Source organism: Cryptococcus neoformans, chromosome 1, assembly GCF_000091045.1.
Source record: "Cryptococcus neoformans var. neoformans JEC21 chromosome 1, complete sequence".
Classification (NCBI taxonomy): Eukaryota; Fungi; Basidiomycota; class Tremellomycetes; order Tremellales; family Cryptococcaceae; genus Cryptococcus; species Cryptococcus deneoformans.
This window is the reverse complement of record NC_006670.1, coordinates 418,279-432,406: the sequence shown is the minus strand read 5'-3', so window position 1 is coordinate 432,406 and position 14,128 is coordinate 418,279. Positions and strand designations below refer to the sequence as shown.

The 14,128-nt window shown below is 48.9% G+C and overlaps 5 protein-coding genes across 5 annotated transcripts; 2 read left to right on the top strand and 3 right to left on the bottom strand.

Annotated features, from left to right (window-relative positions):
* Positions 1-100: 100 nt before the first annotated feature.
* Positions 101-3,952, bottom strand: CNA01600 ((R,R)-butanediol dehydrogenase, putative). Its single transcript, XM_567251.2, has 6 exons — positions 3,657-3,952; positions 3,471-3,608; positions 3,322-3,418; positions 3,146-3,266; positions 558-3,096; positions 101-506 (listed from the first exon to the last, which is right to left on the bottom strand). Exons 1-6 carry the CDS (start codon positions 3,682-3,684, stop codon positions 226-228), a joined length of 3,204 nt encoding a protein of 1,067 aa, XP_567251.1. The 5' UTR covers positions 3,685-3,952; the 3' UTR covers positions 101-225.
* A 180-nt stretch (positions 3,953-4,132) lies between these two features.
* On the bottom strand, positions 4,133-5,894 carry CNA01590 ((R,R)-butanediol dehydrogenase, putative). The gene is made up of 5 exons (XM_024656182.1): positions 5,691-5,894; positions 5,486-5,639; positions 5,213-5,429; positions 4,268-5,168; positions 4,133-4,202 (listed from the first exon to the last, which is right to left on the bottom strand). Exons 1-4 carry the CDS (start codon positions 5,829-5,831, stop codon positions 4,424-4,426), a joined length of 1,257 nt encoding a protein of 418 aa, XP_024511833.1. The 5' UTR covers positions 5,832-5,894; the 3' UTR covers positions 4,133-4,202; positions 4,268-4,423.
* A 187-nt stretch (positions 5,895-6,081) lies between these two features.
* On the top strand, positions 6,082-8,983 carry CNA01580 (conserved expressed protein). Its single transcript, XM_024656181.1, has 14 exons — positions 6,082-6,312; positions 6,361-6,422; positions 6,479-6,679; positions 6,727-6,880; positions 6,936-7,030; positions 7,082-7,219; positions 7,272-7,498; positions 7,550-7,888; positions 7,943-8,048; positions 8,105-8,163; positions 8,226-8,304; positions 8,369-8,454; positions 8,539-8,893; positions 8,949-8,983. The coding sequence occupies exons 1-13, from the start codon at positions 6,131-6,133 to the stop codon at positions 8,881-8,883; spliced, it is 2,073 nt and encodes a 690-aa protein (XP_024512047.1). The 5' UTR covers positions 6,082-6,130; the 3' UTR covers positions 8,884-8,893; positions 8,949-8,983.
* A 195-nt stretch (positions 8,984-9,178) lies between these two features.
* CNA01560 (hypothetical protein) lies at positions 9,179-11,704 on the top strand. Its single transcript, XM_024656048.1, has 7 exons — positions 9,179-9,355; positions 9,447-9,683; positions 9,754-10,241; positions 10,303-10,377; positions 10,432-10,517; positions 10,568-10,610; positions 10,667-11,704. The coding sequence occupies exons 2-7, from the start codon at positions 9,580-9,582 to the stop codon at positions 11,509-11,511; spliced, it is 1,641 nt and encodes a 546-aa protein (XP_024514120.1). The 5' UTR covers positions 9,179-9,355; positions 9,447-9,579; the 3' UTR covers positions 11,512-11,704.
* CNA01550 (hypothetical protein) lies at positions 11,695-13,995 on the bottom strand. Its single transcript, XM_566500.2, has 3 exons — positions 13,686-13,995; positions 12,187-13,627; positions 11,695-12,133 (listed from the first exon to the last, which is right to left on the bottom strand). The coding sequence occupies exons 1-3, from the start codon at positions 13,928-13,930 to the stop codon at positions 11,762-11,764; spliced, it is 2,058 nt and encodes a 685-aa protein (XP_566500.1). The 5' UTR covers positions 13,931-13,995; the 3' UTR covers positions 11,695-11,761.
* Positions 13,996-14,128: the final 133 nt, after the last annotated feature.

The following is a 14,128-nucleotide window of genomic DNA, read 5'->3' as shown; positions in this document are numbered from 1 at the left end:
CAAGTGATACGTAAATAAATAATGGCCAGGAGGGTCAGGTCTCTTCTTCATATTGATTATATTTTATCGACACTTTTAATTTGTCGTAAAAGGTATTTCCATGCATATGCTTACAAATGTTGTACAGTTATATAGTTTTTACAGGCCAATACATACTCCTCAGCTCACAACCGACGGATCAAAAAAAGTCCATGGAAGGCGGCCAACCATCCTGGTGCAAATCACTCATCTCCATACCGGTTTACCCCCACCCTCGCCAGTGGTCACACCAGAATTCAGCCTAGTCATTGAATATCTGGTGCTCAGGCTGGGCCTCGGGAGTGGAGCGAGGGCGGAGACATCTCCCACATTCAGTCTATTCACTGATGGCCGGGTAGACAGCCCGCGAGACGTCGAAACCGAGGTATCTCCACAAGAAGCCGCACCACGGAGATTGCTCAGAGAAGGGCGAGAAGAAATGGAAGGTGCTCTAACAGGAGGGGAATAGGTACTACCCACTGATCCAGCTAGGTAAAATATGTCAGTGGCCATCAGGCAGCGCCTAAAACTCAGCTTACCTTGCACAGACATCCTCCTCTTGCTATCGTTGCTAACTATTCGCGCCCCACCCGATAAAGTTGACAACCCACCGCTCGGTAAACCCTTTCCCACACCAGAAAAAGATGCTTCGGCGTGACCAGGGATCATACTCAGCCTTTGCTTCGGCCTGCCATGTCTGTCGGGACCAATCATCGAGTCTCGTCTGTGGGGCGGAACCGGAGGAGGGAGCATTGTTCCGGCAGTCGCTGATGCAGGCATAGCGATTTTAATATTAGCGAAAGCAGAAGAGCTATTGGCTTTAGCAGCCGATGATGCCGTCGGTTTCAAGAGGCTGGAAGTGGATGAAGAGGAAGGAGGACTCGGTTGAGCAGAAGTTTGAATGGACATCTCGGACAAAGGTCCGGGCCGACCAGGCTTGGCTGATGAACCCACGAAGCCAGTACGGCCAGCGCGGCTAGAGCCCGAAGTGGGAGATTTTGAGTCAAAGCTTAGGTTTCCCCCAACATTGTCGCCAGACTGCGACTGCGGAATTAAACCCCGAGCCATCCTCATCTGTTTCCATGCCGGGATCTCTTCACTTGCGCTGGTATTTGAGGTTGAAGGAGCTGGAGACATTGAAGCGCATGATGTAGCGGAAGAAGCAGGCCTTAAAGAAGGAGGAATCATGGAGACTGGATTGGTCTCTTCTTCCAAAACGCTATCTTCGCCACCACTTCCTGGACTTGAGAAGATTGGACAGTCAGGAGCGATGGACCGATCGTCGATTTTGCCCTCTCCAGTCTCATCTGGCCAACGAATCTGTCTAGGCTTGGCCTCGATTGCTTTTTCAGGCACCGACATTCCAGCAAACAAATTCTTTCGGAGAACACTCTTCGGGGAGGCGTTTTGGCGCATGGGGGAGTGGGCATGCCGGCCAACGGATACTCGCCGAGGTGATGGAGCAGCCAGGGACACAGGTAAGCGATGTTGAGAGGGGGCGGCAGGCAGCGAATGGCTCTTCCCAAACAGTACAGCTGTACTTTGGTCGACTTGATTCCCCAGAGCAAGGAATCTACTTTTGAGAGATGCTAGATCGTCGCCTGACTGCATGGATTGGACGGCAATGATCTCCGATCGGAGCTGGTTTGAGAATCTGGAGAAAGCTGATGCGGCTTTAGCTAGAGCCTCTGCTTGCTGGGAGATGTAATCTCTGAGACCTCGCTCCCTAGCTGCTGCCACGCTCCTGGCGGTATGCGCTTTGTGTTCTGCTACTTTCAATTGATGTTGATATAACGCTTCTTCAATGTCCTCCCCAAACATCTTCTCTTCTGCCTTTTTGAGCAAGTTGGTGAGGGTGATGTATTTGAGACTTTTGTTCTGGATGCCAGCCTGAATTTCGTGATTGAACCTAAACGCATCATCTTGCTGTAAGATGAGAGAGCGCAGATGGTCCTTTTCCTTCTTGGCATCTTCTTCCGATCTCCCATCTTTTACTTCCACCGTGATGTCTTGCAAGCGAGCCTCCAGCGCCTCCACTTGCAGTACAGAAGCGCTCCATAGAGCCTCCATTTCCGACCCTTCCACGATGATCGGTAAGAGTGCATCAAGCTCTGCCTCCACTTTCCCTAACTCCTCTCGTGACTCTGCTCTAGCCTTCTCCAGTCGCTTCTGCTGCAAGCCTGATTTGGCGTTATGGCTGTTATCAAGTTGTGATCTCAAAGTTTTGATAGTCTCTTCGAGAGTCACAATCTTTTGCAACCATTGGGCTGTACGAAGTTCTACACCTGCAGTATTGCGGGATACTTTGGTCGACACCTTCTTTGCTTTGTCAGCCCAGAGGAGGGTGTTGTTCGTTTCTTCTATATCCTTTGAGCTCGGAGAGATACAGTTGATCATAACTGTGCGGCAGTTACCCCCAAGGGAAAATTTGAGCAGTCGGGTGAGCTTGCTGTCTCGATATGGAACATGGACGCGAACCCCTCGTACTGGTCGCTGGCATAGGGCGGATATACAGCCACTTAATGCAAGGAGAGATTTGTTGATGTTGGCGCCTTCTTTCATTCGCTGCCCTCTGTTAACTGAAGCCTTTTCACTTCCAGCCAGATCAATGATCGAAAGGGTTGCGGAAGTTGAACATTGTCTGACAATAGAGTTAGCGACATCAATGTCTGTCCCCCTCTCGTTTCTGCCAACGTTGATCTGGAGGACAAGGTGTGATCTGGAGGACACAGAATTCCGTTCGGTGAATGAGGTACTTCTTCTATCATTTCCCAGCATTACCAGCGACATGACCTCTTCCACGGATGTCGGCCGCTTCAAGGTGACTTTGTCGATTGTAACTCTTTCCTTCTCATTCTCCAGCAGCTTCAAGCCTCCATATGGGCAGTTAGGGTAGTCATCGCCCAGGAGATCTCGAATCGTTTCGTTGTAGATCTCTACCATGGACATCTCGAAATATGTATCATATTTGTCTTTGGTCTCTTCCACAAGATCAAAGAGTTCTCGCATGGTCCGGATGATTATACCGGGCTGTTCTTCGGTACCAGAGATGGTGTGGGTTTTACCACAGCCTGTAGCCTGAGCATCCCAAATGAGCTTTAGTAGCCAAGACAGAACGGAAACCTACGCCATATGCAAATACGGTAGCGTTGTAGCCATCTAGGACGCCTGGAAGTAGGGGCTTGGCTGTTTTGGTAAATACTTCCTCTTGCTCAGCACCCATCCCGAAAACTTGATCAAACACGTATCTGCCGGGCAATCAGTAACCGTCAAAATAGCGAGCAGTAAGAAGCAAGTTCGTACTTTCTATTTTTGTATCTACGTCCCATGACAAAAGGTCCTCGCTTTCCTGGCTCCTCTAAAGGCTTGTCGAAATCAAGCATTCTATGATCAATGACATCTACAGAAGTATTATCAGCCATTGGCATTGAAGCCCATAGTCCTCGACTTACCCACGACCTCTCTCAATGACCCCGCGGCAGCTTTCTGTGGAAGTTGACCAAAGTTTCCATCTCCTTGGAAAAAAGGTTGTGTGGAAGGTCTTTGAACGAAAGGTAATTCCTTTTCGGGGTGCCATGGTCGCACACGGACTGAGAGTCATCAGCAGGGAAAATAACAAAGCAGAGATAGTTGCTTACCCGCAATCTGGATGGCATTGTTGTCCATATTCAAGAAGTTACTCCTTCTTGATGTTTGAGCTCTGACGATTGTTTATAAGACTATCGAGGTAGGGCGATCCTAAGACGTTGAATGTTTGTCGGTGTGCAAGAGGCCGTTCCAAAGCTCTAAACGAACGGAATTGACAGTCCACAAGAATGATATCTGCCTTCGCCTAGGATTTGGCAGGCTTCCTGGACAGGGGAGGGGTGTAAGCCGATGACTGATGGTTGAAAAAGTAGGTCAAGTGTAGAAACGACGGAGTGCCTTGATTGTGTGGTCGCTGTTGTTGTTGACTTGTAATGCGAGAAAGCAAACGCGCCCTAATTTATTTTCCTGTTTTTTTCAATTTTATCCCACCGACGCCCACTATAAAATAGTTTCCTTCTTCTGAAGCCTGCTGTAAGCTGCGTGCTGCTAACGAATGTGTAGCTATATATGTAGTATTATAATGCTGATCCCATATCTACGTTAATGGCCATGGTGCTACGTATCTTTCGGATTTGACATAAAATGCCATACTGCAGCTATTGTACGAATGCACGATTAACAACACCATGTATAGTTTCGAATGCACTGCATAACCACTTACAATAGGCCTATTAAGTTGTCCGCTGAAATCCTGTCGTTATTACTACTGTTTAGATATTGATGATCTGTATCTGTTTGAGCTTCAGACAACAGCATGTACACAAGTCTAACTATATTGTATTGCAGGGGTAATTATGACAGCTGAACGTTGCCCTCCTCATCCGTACAACAATTGAGCTTCATCCTGAGAATCGGCTCTCCAAGCTTTGGTTACACCATCTCCACACCTCAAACAATTCCATTTTACTTCTTCATCGGTCTTCTCCAGTTCCTGTCGGCCATTCCGCATTTGTTTACTGCGATAGATCTTTTGAAGATTCGTCTTGCGATGCCTGTACAGCTCCTCTCCTATACAATAATAACACCACAAACATCCTCCATCGCAATCCGTTCTAGCAGGCATGAAAATCCCACACTCTTCCTCACCGTCCGTCTCGGAAGCTTCATGACCGAATGCAGCCTCCGAAGACCCAGGTATGGGAGGTAGTGTCAATGAGGAGCCTTGAGAAGTGGATGACAGGGGGACAGGGGCAGCAGAGTGTCTTATGTAGCATATTGGGCAAGTAGTTTTGGGAAGATGGGCCAGTGGACCGCCGTGTTTCCTTGGCTCATTATCTCCACAATTCAAACCTCTGCGGTCCAAAGGAATTGGGGGCAATGAACTATAGTCGATATCGGTGGGCTGCGAAAGAAAGGTGCTGATGGGCTTGAAAAATCTAGACGGAGAAAGGCGTAGGAACGGCGGAACTGTTGGTAAAAGTGGTATGACGAACATAAGAAATTCAGTGAATGCGCTCCAGACCAGCTGGCGGTTCATGAACTCGTACGAAACGAGTTTGGTGAGATGTGGTTGAGATGGGACCAGCCGCAGTCCCAGGATCCTCATTAAAAGGGAAGGGTACCTAATAACAGATTAATAGATGCAATCTAACGAGTGCACACTCACTTCCCATCCCATAGAAAACCTGCCCAACCAGATGCCTCCCAGATTTTGGAAGCTAGTTCAATCCTACCAAGTGCTTTCCATGCTTTCTTACGCCAGTCGTAATTTGGGAGGTCCGGCCATTGTTTAGATAGCGCGTGCTGTCTTATCCTTTTGAGGAGGTAAGAGGGGAATATTGGGGGGTGAAGCAGTAAATACAGCAAAAGGGCGGATCGTATTGCTATATGGCATCAGTTCCTAGCTATCAGATATTCTCATGATAACAGTTTTACTCACTTTTTATCCCTAGTTGAGGATGGTGGATGAGCTTCAAGTTTTGGAGTTTGGCCCCCGGCGAACTGCGAGACAATGAATCACAAATGCCTAATCGAAAAATGACTAGCTTTATGACAAGCTCTATCTCGGGCTTGAAATCCCATGATACTTTTGGCTGAACATATGAATCAGTAGTGAGGAAGGATCATTGTTGGTATTCACTTACCTTGAAGTTGTCGATCGACCTCAAGACCTTCTCGCCAAGCATGGATACGAGAGCATCGTCTAGCTCATCCGCATCTAATTGATTGACCTTAGGAGCCCTAGAAGACTCCGCAGGTGATTCCCCTTCGTACACTTCTCCCATGGGATGAGTAGCTGTCCAGTCAGGGTCTCATTTATATAGCAGACCTGAATTATTGAAGATAGCTTGAATGATAATTATGTACGTGCTTCGTTCTGAAGGTTGCCGTCTACTCTTTCGGACCAGATGATTGCCGGATGAGCGTATTACGTAAACATGTAACTCATCGTCGTCACTCCAGCAGGCCGTTCAGGTGCTTGTTGACACCAACGAAACCCACCATCTTCTCGGGCTCGGACGAACATCTTTTTGCCATATTAGACCTTTTAGTTCTCCTCGGGTTTAGGCTGCTCAAATATCCGATGAGACATTCATCGCTAGCACTGCTATCCTCATTACTGTTATTATCTCTACCAACTTTTGCCTTTTGGCCTTTCAAAGAAAAGCGATTCAAAGACGAGGCATTCATCAATGCTGGACCTTTAGGGTTGAGCAAGCTTGGTGGAAGGGTTGCTGCTATAGGAGACTGGGATGGGGATTCGAAGTGCGTACTCCGCTGTCGGTCATGAAGACTGTACTGACTATGTGTCAGGCTTGATTTATTTACACTTTCAGACGAAGCCAAAACAGTGCAAATACATTTATGGAACGGCGGTTGGTCCTACTCGATAATTTCGCCTCCAAAAATCCAAACTAACGCATTGCATCAGATAAGTACAAGTACATCCCCTCACACACTCTCAGCCTTTCCGAGCGTATAATAAATGTGGTCCCGGGCGATTACAACCACGATGGTCATCTCGATCTTCTTTTAATGTACGATAAGTCCGAAGGTGGAGGCTGGTGGGGATCAAAAGTGGAGAGATTAGGAATGGGAGTATACTTAGGAGGCGGGCCTGATGGAGGTTTTCGTAAGTTTCAATTGTCACAAAGACTTGACTGAGCCTCCGTTCCGCAGAAGAAGAATCATGGACTTTGCCACTGTCGACGCCGTCTCAACCAATGGTATATGATGCCGATGGCTCGCTAAGACCGTCGCTTCTGGGTTACCAACCTACTGAAACAGGGGAGGGCGTAGTATGCTGGAGGAATAATGGTACAGGGTTTACATTGTAGGTCAACTCCAACTAGCCTCCGTCACCTATATCATCCTTATTGGCAATGCAGGGAAATACCTCAGTTACGGCCTATAGATCAGATCTGCACCATGGCAAATCCGCATAGTAGTGCATTCGTTGATATTGACGGAGACTGCCTTCCAGGTGAGAAAAGAAATGCTTTGAATCGAAGCCTCATACCTAATGTTTCATTAGACCTCGTTTTACATTGCAGCCGATCAAAGACCGTCAGTTTCATTCAAATATGGCTCAATCGTGGGGATGCTGGATATATCCTTGCTCGATCATATGATCTACCTTCTGGTAGCGGTCCGATCTCTTTTGCCGATACAAGTAAGTCGAAGTCATTGGAAGTTTGCGAAACTAACACATTGTCTCTCGGCAGATCGTGACGGCTCAGTAGATATAATTTTCCCAACTTGTACTCACAAATCAACTTCGACTGGGCTGGGTCGAGATTGCAGCATCAACATTGCGCAAAATAAACAGGTTCCGTTATGCTCTACCGAGGGCTCGCAATGGAGCACGGATGGATTGCTGAAGTGCAGAGGTTGGGGTGACATGTGTTTGTCCGATGAGAAATTTGAGTTCAGCTTTGATGAGTCTGATCCCGTAAGTCAACGACGTTCCGGGGTAGTTACGTGATTTTGACCAGCGCTGCAGTCCTTTACCTCCATTCCTCTCAGCGAACTACTTCCTGACTCTTCCAATCCTGGTATCCTTCTTCATCCGCCTTCTGATTCGTCCATACCTCTCCCTCTTCGCCCTGGTGACTTCAACGTGGATGGATTTCCAGATTTCCTATTCGTCACGTCCGATGATACAAAATCTTCGAAAAGCACACAGGTCAATATTTTGGAGAATGTGCCTTGTGCAAAGGGAGTGATCGGCTGTACGAAGGGAGTAAGAAGGGGATGGAGATTGGGACATGGGAAGGGATGGTATGACTTGGAGGGGATCACCGATGCTGTGGGCGCTAGCTGGCTCGATTTGGACGAGGATGTACGTGTTTTCTCCTGGGAAAAAGAATGTGGCATAGGTTGATCAACAATTTAGGGATCTCTAGACATCATGGTTCAACGATCTGGGGACCAAATCGGCCATAAAGTGACTTTCATTCAAAACAACTTCTATCATGATGCATTTTTCCTCAAAACGGAAGGTGAGTCTACTAGGCTCCGTATGCTTTTGAATCGAACTGCTAATTCAAGCACACAGTTCTCAATGGTGTTTGTGATGGCAAATGTGAGCCAGTGGCTGGCGGAAAGTCTTACAATGTGGGTCTCCCGTACCCATTTCTGGACGAATATAACGACTAATATTCTAACAATGTTGTCAGCCTCTGGGTGTCAGCTATTCAGGAGCCACGTACAAGTTTACTGTGCTTGATACCGCCGGACATCGGGTAGCCCAGCAGGGTATGTTATGGCCAACCAATTCATCGTCAATACTCACACAAAATGTTAACCACGTCGTTCATAGTGGCTCAACTGCCGCAAACGGGCTACCATGCCTTGCAGACTCCTTACGCATTTTTTGGGTTGGGTCGCACGAATAACTATGTTGAAGTGAGTCCTGCAGTTTGAACGCCACCATACGTAAATGCATTGAACACCATCGCTGACGCGCAACGCGTTTTTTTCCTTATCCAGAAACTGTTTATCGGCGTATCTCTTGCCCCTCCCAACCACATCACTTTCCTGGAGTCTCTTATTCCCAATTCTCAAGTAATAATCAACCCTCCTTATCCTGCTGCCATATCCAGCCCAGACGAGAAGAGAGAAGAGCCCCGATCGCCAGTGAAGGCGCGTTCTACGGAGTGGAAGTCCCAGCTTTACTTGAAACCTGGTGAATGGGTCCCTTGGGTGGGCGCAGCGGTCCTAGGTACGGTTATCGTTCTGGGTACTGTTGTCTTGGGATTGAATGAGCGGGAAAAGCGGGAAGATGAGAGAGATAGACAGCGGGCATTGCATGCGATTAATTTCCAGGCATTGTAATCTTGTATTAGTAGCATATATTTTTTTCTACCGATGATGCATGGGGCTAACATCATTAGCGGTAGACCCAACCGTTGCTCGCATCACGCAACGATCGCACTGGAGACTGGTGGGGAGGCAGAGAACCAGGAATCTGGAAAGGGGTAACTCCGAAAGGGGTGCGTCCCTGAGACGGGTGGTGGCGACTGATCTTTACTGAAGGACATAAGATGTCACACTGAAGTTGAGTATATGTGAAAAATGAGGCGAGGTGTGATTCTTAAGCATGCCCTCCGTTTTCCTGTTTTCTTTTTTTGTCTCTTTCCTTTCCACCAACTACAAAAACTTATCATCTTTAATTTTCTCCTCGTCAAAGGCACCAGCAGGTTGAGCCTCGCATTGCCCCGTTCTGTTTATTATTGTTCTCTTCGTTCAGTGTCTCAGCTCATCAAGGTGGCCCGAGCGTCTGTTCGATCGATCGTACCTCTTCTGGGTGAGTTGTTAATCATCACATAACGAAAGATGTTTTTCATAGATCTTTCTCTCTTGGACCAATGAATCTGTAGTACTAACACATTTTGTAGCTTCATTGGGTTGACCCCACTTCCAGAACTCTTCTCCCTCATTTACACCTTCGCCCCTGGCGGCAGTCCCTCGCCTTTTACATTACCACAACCTACACTCATCCACCTTATATCCCACCCTTCCTGCTGCTCCATGTTCTTTGCTCCAATGACTCTTGTCCAGCTGTGCTCGGCTCTCATCTTTATGCTGCTCCCCGTTTCAGCCCATATCGCCTTGTGGGATCCAGCCATGTATGGGTCGGTAGTCATCCCTTCTCAGGCCTGCTGTGCAAGTTTATTCCACTGACTGAAACTACTCTATAAATAGCTGGGATGACGACCCCAACCAGTCTGGCCCTGTAACCCCTCTAATGGATCTTACCTTTGACCAATGGTGGTTCCATGGTTACATCAACAGCCCTCCTGCTAACAACTCGATTATGGAACTGCCCGCCGGCGGGACATACCATGGTCAAGTCGCTTGTAACAAGGCTCTTACTTCCTATGGCCAAGATCCCGCTAAGCAGACAGGTATATACGCCTGTGATGGTACAGGTCCTTCAGGTGGTATCGGTGCTATGCATACCAGTGATGCGTGGGAGAGCTCTGACCCCCAAGATGTCAAAGGATGCGCTATCGGTATTGCTTATGAGAGTAATGTCGCCAAGATTCAACCAGAAAACTTCACGGTGATCAGCGTCAACTACACTTGTCCTTGGAAGAAGCAAGTCGAATTTCAGATCCCGTCCGATCTCCCTCCTTGTCCCAAGGGGGGTTGTCATTGCATGTGGGGTTGGGTACATGCTGCTGATGCTGGTGAGCACTGTTCACTATGTATATCTCAGACACATAACTAAATAGCATCTTTTGCGCCCAGGATCTGAGCAGAACTATTTCCTTGGCTACAGGTGTAACATCACCGGTGCTACTGGGGTAAAACCTCTTCCTCAAGGTTAGTAATAGGAATTAGGCATTCACAATCTGAGATTGACCGGTCGATCTCCAGCCAACACTGCGAATAAGTGTGACTATCCCACGGACACGTCAAATTGCACCTTGGGTGCGAAACAACCTCACTACTGGTTCCAGAAGGCATTTAGTCACTTTGCCTTTACGAAACGCGTTGCTCACCCTTCTTACAGGAAAGAAACAACAATTTCCAAGACACTTACGATCCCCCATTCTGTATGTCACTGTCCATCAGACAACCTGGACTGCAGCTGACCATAACCCACTAATAGACAATGGGGCATATGGGTTCATGAATGGTGCTCAGACGGATCTCTTTGATGCGGTCAATAAGAGCAATCCGACCAACACAAATGTCACGACTTCTTCAGGGAATGTCAACGTATCCGAAGCTCTGGGCTCTTCTGTGGCCGTTTCTTCCGCCACAGTCTCAGCCTCCGAGGGTCGGAGCTCGTTGGTCATTTCTTCCCCTATCGTCTCTTCTGTGTCATCGTCTACAAACGTCATGGCCACCACATCCCTGACATCACAGTCTGTTCCGTCAGCAACGACGTTTTCTGCGGACGTTGTTGCCGCTTTGCAGACCTCCAGTTCCCCTAGTGACTCTACAAGGTCTTCCTCAGCCAGCCAGACGTCTGCCCCATCTTCCGCTGCTAAGACTTCCCATGCCCTGGATGGCACTGCCGATCCTTCGACCACGCTTAAAACCACCTTGACCCGAACCATCACCATGTACCGATCGTCGACAACATCGACTACTTCAGCGAGTTCTTCGTCTGATGCAAGTCCATCCAATTCGTCTTTCATGGCCTCTACATCTGTCATTACGTCTGAGTCGAGTTCAGTGTCAATCCCCAGTTCTATTTCTGTTGCGATCCTCTACAGTCCTCTTGTCTCCACCCTTTCACTTTCTACATCCTCTTTGTCCTCAACTTTTACCGCTGCTGCGACATCTCCAGCCACGACGGAAATACCCCCTATCGTGGCTGACGCAAACTTGTCCTCCACAAAATCAAGTACTTGTAAGCGCAAGAGATCTGGCATTAGAAAGCATGGGATCAAGGAAGGCAGAAGAAAAGAGAGAGTTCTGGGCAGGGCAATTGGCGGTGCGACCTGATCAAGTGCCGGGCAATGACATTGAGCTTCGTTTTTCAGAGGTTCTAGGAACCCAAGCATTTAATCGGCAGCGCCGAGCCATTTCGTCGTTATATCATCCAATGTAGTCAACTTGATAAGATCAGCAACAACCAACACGTGGTTCCTGGCCAGCTGTGATTTTTCGTTAATAGTCATACATGATTAAACAAAATGCCAAATTGTACAGGCGTAGTGTAAAAAGAGTCCCATTTACCACCTTCAGCTGCCGTTCAAGCACCCACAGACCCCATTGCCTTTTTCAACCTCATCCTCAGCATCTCATCTCTTGATACAGGTGCGCTACCCGATGAACTAGCGCCGTAGGGTCCAATTTTATGCTCAGGGATGGTTGACTCTTTCACGGACTCTAAAACTTCCTCTGATGCAGTCGTTCCTTTTGTCTGTGCCTCGGACAATCCTATTGCAGGCTTTGATTTCAACGGAGAAGAGGGCGCTGCGGCGAACGTGGCGGGAGTGGGAGTGTTTGCTCCAGACTCTGTGGCTGACGGTGAGATGGTGATTGCGGGGTCGTCACTGGGGCTGAGCTTGCGGACAGTCTCGATGCAAATGGCTCTTCGTCGCCATCTTCTTCGCCTCGTAAACTATCATAAATATAATCAATGAACTACCTTTGGTGGGCTGAAGCGATACTCACCTTGCCTAAACCGCCTTTTGAACCGACATTCTCCCATTTATTGTCCCCGTATACCCAGCCATCTGCATCAGTTGCTGCATCTCTCTCAGGAATAGTCTCCGATGGAAGAGGTGCGGATCCAGGTTGTTGCCCTATTTGTGTACTCGGTGTCCCCTCTGAACCCTCTTCATCCGTAGCATCATAACTCCCTGTCCTACCTCTCACCGATTCACCGCTTCTTCTCGGAGAGCTTGCCGTTGCTGGAGGTGCAGTCCCGCTGACCGCCCTCGCCTTTAACCTTTCAAGGCCTTTGGTAAATGCCTGCTCAGCTATTGATTGTGCACGCGATCCCGCCGAGGAAGTAGAATCCTCCGTACTAGAAGGGCTATAGGCGGTCGGTGAACCAAAGGCACTGATAAAAGAGGAAGGTCGACTAGCAGTACGTGCTTGAGGGGATTGAGGCTGATTATGGTGCTGGCCCTGATGTAGAGAATGACCGGAATCCGGATCATTCTCAGGTGGCAAGACTGGGTTGGTTTGAGTGCCGGGCGCAGCACTGGCGCCAGGTCCACTTCGAACGATAGACCAGTCGTCGTCCAGCCATTTCCACTCTGCCGACCTCATCACCCTGGCATATCTGTCCTTCATTGTAGCGGTGTTGATAACAACGGAGACAGGCGCCGGTAAAGTGAATGCTTGGGGAGGAGAAACAGGAAGCAAATGGGAGTCACACCAGCTAGGCCTTTCCTGAGGAAGGAGAGCAGATGTCCAGTCGAGTCCCATCCACCATCGCTGATTCTCATGGATCTCGAAACGAAAGTAGATAGGGGATTCCACTTTGATATGGGACTCTTCCTTTCCTTCAGATTTTTCTCTTTCCACTTCAAGGGCAGATCCAGAAGGTACTTTGCCAGACATTTTGGGACGGAATGCGAAGGCGAGGGAGGGTCGACGGGAGGCCGTCCACTTTGATTTGAACCAACCCCAAAGAGAAAAGTTCAGCTTGAAACGATAAGAGGTTTCCGGAGGCGAGCCAAAAGTAAAGAGGAAGGCTAACGCGACAGCTTGTCGGAAGAATAAAGACCCAGACAGAAGGTTGATGAAATGCGCCAGGGGCGGGGACGGCAGTAGTAGGATGACGGTGCCGATGAGAGCGAGCAAAGTCTTATACCCAACTACGAGTTGGCCTAGAACAAGCCATGTGCCCCAAAGAACTGCAAGGCCTCTAATGAGACGCACGGGGCCCAGCTGTCGGAAACGCGCATAGACGTCTGACATGGCTGGAAGAGGCGATATAGGCAGAAGCGCGTAGATCTCGTTCAAGTCGGAAAGTGTGAGTAGGAGTGTGTCATGTGTCGCGGGAGAGGATGGTGAATTCTCCGTTGGCGTCTTTTGAGTGTGTTTGAGACGAAGGGTGGCAAGCGGTAGCAGTGGTAGAAATACCAAAGGGGGTAGGAGGAATCTTATGGAGCAGCAGCCTGTCAGCAATGGCCGTTCACCCATAAAAGTTCATGACATACCTAAAAGCTGGCTGAGAGCCAAGGCAGAGCGCCCACCAGGCTCCGACCACCATCCAGCTCTCGACCCTCCTCCCCGGTGACCAGAGAAATACCTGAAGAACATGCTTAAAGAGGGCTATGGGCCTGGCAAAGAGGACGAGGAGACGCAAGTAGGGTGTGGGGAGGGAGGCTACGAGATCGTGTGACTGGAGAAGTTGGGCATTGTGGGAGGCGGCTGAGGGGTTGGCGGGCTGTTGGGGCGACATGGGGGCTGTGCGTGTGGTGTATGGATCCGTGTCCGTTACAATGACAGCTGTCCCGCGTGATGGGTTCCGGTTATTTCAATCCCTCTTCACTATTTTATGGACCAACTATCTACGTACTCATCGTCCACCGATGCGCCGGCGGCCACTCACCGAGCTCCGCTCCTCCCCGGCCATGACGTCCGTCGCGGCCATCGCCGC

Coding starts and splice junctions, on each gene's coding strand:
- CNA01600 (XM_567251.2), bottom strand. CDS start 3,684: ATGGACAACAATGCCATCCAGATTGCGG. Junction 3,609..3,656: donor CAATGCCATCCAGATTGCGG/GTAAGCAACTAT, acceptor GATGACTCTCAG/TCCGTGTGCGACCATGGCAC. Junction 3,419..3,470: donor GTCATTGAGAGAGGTCGTGG/GTAAGTCGAGGA, acceptor ATACTTCTGTAG/ATGTCATTGATCATAGAATG.
- CNA01590 (XM_024656182.1), bottom strand. CDS start 5,831: ATGGGAGAAGTGTACGAAGGGGAATCACCTGCGGAGTCTTCTAGGGCT. Junction 5,430..5,485: donor TCCTCAACTAGGGATAAAAA/GTGAGTAAAACT, acceptor GATGCCATATAG/CAATACGATCCGCCCTTTTG. Junction 5,169..5,212: donor GGTTTTCTATGGGATGGGAA/GTGAGTGTGCAC, acceptor ATCTGTTATTAG/GTACCCTTCCCTTTTAATGA.
- CNA01580 (XM_024656181.1), top strand. CDS start 6,131: ATGAGACATTCATCGCTAGCACTGCTATCCTCATTACTGTTATTATCT. Junction 6,423..6,478: donor AATACATTTATGGAACGGCG/GTTGGTCCTACT, acceptor GCATTGCATCAG/ATAAGTACAAGTACATCCCC. Junction 6,881..6,935: donor AATGGTACAGGGTTTACATT/GTAGGTCAACTC, acceptor TTGGCAATGCAG/GGAAATACCTCAGTTACGGC.
- CNA01560 (XM_024656048.1), top strand. CDS start 9,580: ATGTTCTTTGCTCCAATGACTCTTGTCCAGCTGTGCTCGGCTCTCATC. Junction 10,378..10,431: donor GGTAAAACCTCTTCCTCAAG/GTTAGTAATAGG, acceptor GTCGATCTCCAG/CCAACACTGCGAATAAGTGT. Junction 10,518..10,567: donor CTCACTACTGGTTCCAGAAG/GCATTTAGTCAC, acceptor CCCTTCTTACAG/GAAAGAAACAACAATTTCCA.
- CNA01550 (XM_566500.2), bottom strand. CDS start 13,930: ATGTCGCCCCAACAGCCCGCCAACCCCTCAGCCGCCTCCCACAATGCC. Junction 13,628..13,685: donor GGCTCTCAGCCAGCTTTTAG/GTATGTCATGAA, acceptor CTGCTCCATAAG/ATTCCTCCTACCCCCTTTGG. Junction 12,134..12,186: donor CAAAAGGCGGTTTAGGCAAG/GTGAGTATCGCT, acceptor TATTTATGATAG/TTTACGAGGCGAAGAAGATG.